The following is a 7,917-nucleotide window of genomic DNA, read 5'->3' as shown; positions in this document are numbered from 1 at the left end:
CAGACACTTTTTATTTTATTTTTTAGAAGATTTATTTTTTCGGTGCCTGGATTGAGTCCCAGGATGGGCTCCCTGCTCAGCAGGGAGTAGGCTTCTCCCTCTCCCCCTCCTCCCTGCTCATGATCCCTCTGTCTCACACACTGTCTTTCTCTCTCTCAAATAAATAAATAAAACCTTAAAAAAAAAATTATTTATTTATTTATTTGAGAGAGAGAGAGAGAGAGTTGGGGAGAGTTGGGGAGAGTGGGGGAAGAGTGGAGGGAGAGAGAGTCCCAAGCAGACCCCACACAGATCTGGGATTCCCACTCAGGCTCAATCCACGAGTCTGAGACCACAACCCTAGCAGAAACCAAGAACGAAGGCTCAAGTAACTGCACCACCCCGGCACCCCAACTGACCCTTCTTAGATGTAGGTGAAAGTAAATATTTTTTAAATGAAGGAATTGATACCATTTTATTTACTGTAATATTTTTCTCTGTGAACATTAGGTGCAATGTTTCCTTATAGTCCTCTGTCCTATGTCTAATCTCAGTGCTTTGGATACCGATGCATTAGGGAAATATAATTATTGACTTTGGCATTGCTGTTAGGGAGAAATTTAAGTGATAGCTCATATCTTTGGCCAAGTATACTGATGGGAAATTTCTAAACCCTCAGAGATGGGAGAGCTATTCTATATAACATGTTTTCTCAGAATTTGCTTTAAATACCAATTTGATATCAAAAAGCATATACATACAATAGATATCAAAGTACATCAATATATATCAATATCAAAATATATATATATAATTATAAAATCATATATATAATTTTTCGAGGCAAATGAATGTCAGAGAGAGGATTCTTTTTTTTGAAATGGAAACATAATATGCTAAAAATCTCAAATTTGGGTCAGTTTACCAAATGTATCTCTATTAATGGTATATCACAAGAGTTTCTTCATAAGACTTTATGCAATTTGTGATTTATAATTGCAGAGCAATGTTAATTTTTCTTTTATTCTGACTTTATCTTAGGTATGAAGCCTCAGCTTACAAGAAATCTGCTGAGTTAAGCAGCTGGTAAGTTAAATCCAATTCATAAATATACCAGTAATTTTGCTTCAAAAGAATATTTGAATCACCTGATTATGATTGGTATCTAATGTTTTTAAGAAACCTTTGGATGGAAAAAAACCATAATCATTAAAATTATGATTTTTTTTTTGTTTGGGGAAAACTTCTGCTTTTCTTCCTTTTTTTTTTTTAAAGATATTATTTATTTATTTATTTGACAGAGAGAGATAGCCAGCGAGAGAGGGAACACAAACAGGGGGAGTGGGAGAGGAAGAAGCAGGCTCCTAGTGGAGGAGCCTGATGTGGGGCTCTATCCCAGGACCCTGGGATCAAGCCCTGAGCCCAAGGCAGACGCTTAATGACTGCACCACCCAGGAGCCCCAGAACTTCTGCTTTTCTTCCATGTATAACAAACTATAGCTATGATGGACCTAAGATTTTTGTGATGGATGTTCGAGTCATCAGTACCATTTTCTCAAGAGCTATCAAAGTATTAGTAGATTTATTTGTTTTGCCTTATTTAGAATGCCATAAATGTCATCATCTCATTAGCCCTCTATATTCCATGATCAAGGACAGTTGAATGTGAAGAAGGATGTACTGGCTCGGCAGGTCACTGGACAGTGTTTCAGTGAAGGGGCTGAATACATAATGATTGAAAAGCAAAATACCAGCATGAACCTAAGGCTGAAGAAACAAACTATGGAAAAATTTTCAGTCAACCTACTCAAATGCATCTACTCGAATGTATCTATGGGGTATGTTTCTTTCTTTCTAGGTTTAATATAGACATTTTATTTATTTACTTATTTTTAGGTGAAGGGGGGATATGAACATCCAACTAACATAGAGAGGGTTAATGATCCAAAGGAAAAAACAAAAGCAAATAATGACTGTCATGAACGGCACACTGGCCTTCAGGTTTGTGGGTTGAAGGTCAGCTGATGAGGAGGGGAAGATTTTGTTTAAATGAAAGAATGTTAATCCCGATGTGAGAAACCCACCTCTCAGGTAAGAAAGAACAGATTGTTCATGGCAGGGAAACTATGCTACGTCTTATCTACCTACCTTCATTCACCCATGTTGAAATATGATGTGTTTTTAATAAGCTATTCAAAATTTGTAATAAGAATAATGATATGACATATTATTCTTAATTTATATTTATGTCCACTGATACGGCAAAAATGTATCATATTAATACTAAAAAGTTTATTGAGTATCTAATTTTTATATAGCGGTTTCTGTAATTAGCTTCTACATAAGTGAACTCAATGAATCCTTATAGTAGACCTCAGAGTTATTGTATTATTCCGTTTATAAATGAAGAAAATGAGGTTACATATTTTTCCCCAAGATTTTCCCATGAATTTTGGAGCCAAGATCCTATCTTATTTTATGTAGCTCCAGAACTGAACTTCTTAATTACTAGGATCTCCTACCACTTGAGTATCTGAGTACCTCCTGCATTATAACACTATTAGGAAGTTCCAATGAGGAAACAGGAGCAACTAGTAGGTTTTGAACATTGAAATTCATATGCATTATTTTATTTGAATTTCACAGTAATTCTGTAAGTTAGGCACTGCAATGTTCATTTTATGGAAAAAGAAAGGAATTGTTCAAGGAAGTAAGAATCTTACATTTAAGTATCAAAGCTATTTTCAGAACTAAGGTCGATCTCCAAAGTTTTTGTCATTTCCAGTATTATGAAGAGAGGGATAGTTAAGGTACAATTTCTGATCTGATCTACTTGCATTTTCTCTAGGGCTTTGACCTTGCATTTAGTAATTGTAGAAGGTGGCTAACAGTCATTGAATGTGTCATACTTTCAGGTACTGCTTTAAGAGATTTCACATTTATGAACTGTACTATTTCTAACATCACCCTATATGGAGATATTATTGTTACTTCAATTTTACAAAGAAGGAAACTGAAGCACAGACATGGTAATAAACTTGCTAATACTATATATTCTATAGTTTCAATGTATCCGAAGGATCTTGGAAGGCATGAGGGAGGCAGACAGGTGTTTTCCCCAAACTAATGGGAAATCAGGAGTCACATATTCAAAATCTGGGAAGAGATCTTCAGAGATTATCTACTCCCAACTCCTTTATTGGATTCCCATCCAAAATCTGAGGGAATCAGCAATTAAGATCTGCTGCTATAACTGATGAATTATTGAATTTTACAACTGAAACTAATATGTAGTAGATGTTGGCTAATTGAATACAATTTAAAAGATACAAGCACCAAAATAAATAAATATAAATAAATAAATATAAATTCTAGTTAGTTAAAATATAGTGGTATATTGGTTTTAGGGGTAGACTTTAGTGATTCATCACTTACATATATAAAAGAAAAAATCTATTGCTTTAGTGCATTGACCACACAATTTCCTCAGAATGTAGTATAACTGCTTCTATTTGACACAATACGAAGAAATTAAATTATTTTCTAGAATCATGCCACGTGTGCAGACGGATTCTCTAAGAAGATAAGGGAGAAAATGAAGCAAAGCAAGCTCCACTATTTTCTTGTATTGTGTTTGAAGGCTCTGTTCTGAAATTAAAGGAGTCCACTTCTTTGTAGGATATTTCCAACCTAGGCAACCATAGTTGATCACTTGATAAAATGGCCTTCAAATAACTTTTCTGAAAAATTACTTATTTTGAAAGAGTATATAATTAGGAAAAAAGCAGGGAATTATTAAAAATGAATTTGCACTGATCTTCACATTATTTCTTCATTCCACGCTGAGTGACAGTCTTGTGACAACAACTTTCAAAATTGTATAATGCTTTGGGATTTTCTGAGTCCTTATTTGTTTGTCTGACATTGCAAGATCTTTGGTATCATTGACACAGAAAATTGAAATATTCCTTTTATTTAACAGATTTGGAAAGAATTTGCAAGTTTATCAATCATCCAAGTAAAAGAAACCTGATAAAAATCAATGCATTTTTGTTTCTCAATAAATTCTCACTTAAGGATAAATAATTTTCAGTGACCCCCTGGTGTTAGTTTCCTATAAAAGTCTAAATGGGCTTCCTAGTCTAAAAGTCTAAATGGGACTCTAGTGGGCATAATTCTTCAATATTTTAAACTATATTTAAAGGATAAATGGATAATCATATTTACAAAGATACCTTCAAATTATTTTAAATCATAAGCATTAGTAATGTAAAACATACTTCTATTTATAAAATATACCCGTTTCTAAAAATGAATAGAAGTACATGGTAACTTTATGTTGGCTAATTGAATTTAAAAAAAAGTTTCGACAATAAAAAAAGAGTATAAATTAGAAAATTTAAATCTCCATAGTGCAATTATCATGAAATAGCCATTGTGAACAATTTACTTAAATATTTAAATTCATTTCTCTTGGATATGACATAACTAAATATAAACTGAAGAACTTTTTCACTTGGGATATATATTTCTTATAAAGAAGCAGCACTGATTCCAACTAATAATTCTGAAGTTAAAAAAAATTAAAAAAAATATTTTTCAGCTACATGCCTCTTACTTAGCATTAAGTTTAATTTTACTTGTAGTAGAATACATCCAATTTTATATAAAAGCAGAAGACATCAATAATGTATACACATGTTTTAATTCATTTAAAAATTACTGAGCCAAGAATAAAATTTGGTTTTCCTATAATCCTTCAGAAGACAGAAATAGGAAAAGTAAAACTGTAGATATATTATGCTACAAATAAATCTTAAGTAATATAAAAGTCTCATGGAGTAATTTCTGTAGTTATTTCTTTTTTTAAATCCAAAAATATTACAAGTCAATTTAGAAAAATAATTTCCTCTTTAGGTCTATCATGAATTACCTGATTAATGTACAAGTGGTTATTTCTAATATTGTATTATTTCTTCAAACCTATAACACAGTCTTTACTTTCTAGTTTTTTCTTTAGTTAATACTTATTTAACATCGACTATATGCCAAGCACTGTATAAATCACTCACATGCCCTCCACCATTTTTGTGATCTCATTAGAAACCATCTGTTGGTAAATTCTATGGTTACCTCCAGTTTACATCCTAAGATGGCACACTATGTCTCCGTAACATTAATTGAATTAATACTTAACATTAATATGTATACTTTGAACTTAGTATTTGAACAAATACTTAACACTGTTTGATATATATATATATATATTTTATTCTTAACAAGTATAATTTCCTGCTTCTTCACACAAGAATTTAAATTACACAAAAGCTAAGAGTTTGTTTAATTCATCATTATATCAAAGTTCTTGGAAGAGTACTGGCACTAGATACTTGAAAAGATTTTATTAAATGAATGAATTACTTCAATGGATCTTAAAATGGCTAAGGTCTTAAAATATGCATTAGGTCATTTTAACTGAATATTAGATTTCTGTTTTCTCATCAATGATTTGCTTTTTTTTTTTTTTTTTTTTTTTTGGTCATTTCAGAGACCTTTCCGGAGCATCAGATCATGGAAAATAGAAATAATGTTACTGAATTTATTCTTTTGGGACTTTCTAAGAATAAGAAAGTTCAAATCCTCTGCTTTTTATTTTTCTTACTCTGTTACCTAGCTATCTGGTTGGGGAATTTGATTATTATGACTTCTATCACATGCAGTCAGCTAATTAATCAGCCCATGTATTTCTTCCTTAATTACCTTGCCCTCTCAGACCTCCTTTACACCTCCACTGTGACACCCAAACTAATGACAGACTTACTGACAGAGAAGAAGGTCATTTCCTATAAAAACTGCATGACACAGCTGTTTACCACGCACTTCTTTGGAGGGGTCGAGGTCTTCATCATCACCGGGATGGCCTATGACCGCTATGTGGCCATCTGTAAACCACTCCATTATGCCATCCTCGTGAATAGGCGAAGATGTAACTCAATTCTCAGAGCATCCTGTGCAGGGGGGTTTCTGCATTCCCTTGGCTTGTTTCTTCTTACGATTTTTTTACCATTCTGTGGCCCCAATGAAATAGATCACTATTTCTGTGATGTATATCCTTTGTTGAAACTGGCCTGCATTGATACACACAAAATTGGTTTCTTAGTCATTGCCAATTCTGGCCTGATGGGACTGCTGATCTTCGTGGTTTTGATGGCCTCCTACTTTATGATATTATATAATGTGAGAGCATATTCTGCAGAGAACCGCCACAAAGCACTTTCCACTTGCAGCTCCCACATCACAGTTGTGATCTTGTTTTTTGCACCTGTCATCTTTGTTTACATTAGACCTGCCACAACTTTACCAGAAGATAAAGTATTTACACTCTTCTACACAATTATTGTCCCCATGCTCAATCCTCTTATCTACACACTTAGAAACGCAGAGATGAAAAATGCCATAAGGAAAGTCTGGTGCACTGAAAGATTTTGGAAAAGGAAGCCAATGATTTGAAGGCTATTCATCTTTGGATGTGAATGGGTATCATTCATCACACATCCCCTTTCTTTGATTCCTTGCCGATGGAAAAATTAGAGTATGTAAAGGCCAAGGCTTAAATATCAGTTTGCCATTGGTGGGTTCCTCTTTCCTATTCCTTTGCTAATGTGTTTCACTGGTTTTCATCCTTCACTAAGTTTTAAGTTCCATGAAAGTAGGTAGGGGTCATGTCATTGTTTTTTCACTGCTAATTTCTTAGTAGTCAGCAAAGTGTATAGTACATATTAGGTGCTCAATAAATATTTATTGAATGAATCTATAAATGTCTTGCCACATAGCTCTCTCATCCCTCATAGGAATCACCTTCATGGCTTAATGACCCTCTTGGACATTAGACACCACCACTGTGTTGATATGTATCCTTCTTCACATATTTCTATTTCCATATATTTTGGCTTCATATAGCCAAGAAGGGATTCTACCCCGGATCCAGTCAGTCAGACAAGATACTCCAAAAAGTGTATGGGTAGCAAAGATTAGTATGGCTGAAATCATACTATTTTAACTTGACATTCAGTATATATGATCAAGGAGTAAACCACAGCTACCTGTCCTGTAAAAAAGAAGAAAACATAAATCCTTCAAGATTAAGGATTTTTTCAAAGTGAGAGATTTTCATTTACTATCTAAATTCAAATTTTAAATAATCTGAAAATAATATCTGACATCAACTATAGAATGGATTTAGTGATGGGTAGATGATGATTATGATGATGATAGATAAGTAGATGATAGATGAGAGAGTGAGTGACTGAGAGGAGGGGGAAAGGGAATGGAACATTTAAGCAGTTCTCTGATGGAATTTAATGGAAAGAAGTGCATCTTTTGGAGAAGTTGGATTCACTCACCCAACTATGTGGGTTTGGGTTTTGTTTTGTTTTGTGCTGTTTTTAGCAGACATTCCTCAGCTGTATCTAGTCTGAAAGTCTCATCTGACTCCATCTTCTACTCTTTCTTTTATGCCTGTTACTATCAAGAATGAATTCTTTGATCTGGCTTTTATGAAGATTTCTTTCTTGCTGGCAAGCTTGAAATAAAACTTTGACATTTGCCTCAATTTGTATAAAAATTCTTTTTCTTTATCAAACTACTTAACTACCACTCTAGGTTCAGGTTTGATGCTTAGAGAAATGTTAAACCTCTGAATTTCAGTTTATTCATGTGTAAAATAAAGCAGATAAGTAGATCATGAATTCGAAATGAAAGCTTTAGAACTTTTTAAGAAAAAAATCCTCACGAATATCTTGCATTGATTGAAATCATGCTTTATTATAATGTTATTTAAACATGTATGGGCATAAGTCACAAAAATGCTAATCTTTCTAAAATAAAAATTTCAAAGTATAAAATGAAATAGTTATGTTAAAATTTTTAATTCAGATG

General features: G+C 33.2%; 1 protein-coding gene across 1 annotated transcript; it reads left to right on the top strand.

Moving 5' to 3' along the window:
• The first annotated feature begins 5,550 nt into the window (after nucleotides 1-5,550).
• Nucleotides 5,551-6,489, top strand: LOC113246445 (olfactory receptor 4P4-like). Its single transcript, XM_026487054.4, has one exon. It carries the CDS (start codon nucleotides 5,551-5,553, stop codon nucleotides 6,487-6,489), a length of 939 nt encoding a protein of 312 aa, XP_026342839.3.
• Nucleotides 6,490-7,917: the final 1,428 nt, after the last annotated feature.

This window comes from Ursus arctos, unplaced genomic scaffold (genome assembly GCF_023065955.2).
Source record: "Ursus arctos isolate Adak ecotype North America unplaced genomic scaffold, UrsArc2.0 scaffold_23, whole genome shotgun sequence".
Taxonomy (NCBI): domain Eukaryota; kingdom Metazoa; phylum Chordata; class Mammalia; order Carnivora; family Ursidae; genus Ursus; species Ursus arctos.
The sequence above is the reverse complement of the archived record's forward strand: the minus strand, read 5'-3'. Positions and strand labels throughout refer to the sequence as shown.

Excerpts from the sequence above, each read along its gene's own strand:
- LOC113246445 (XM_026487054.4), top strand. The coding sequence starts at position 5,551 with ATGGAAAATAGAAATAATGTTACTGAATTTATTCTTTTGGGACTTTCT.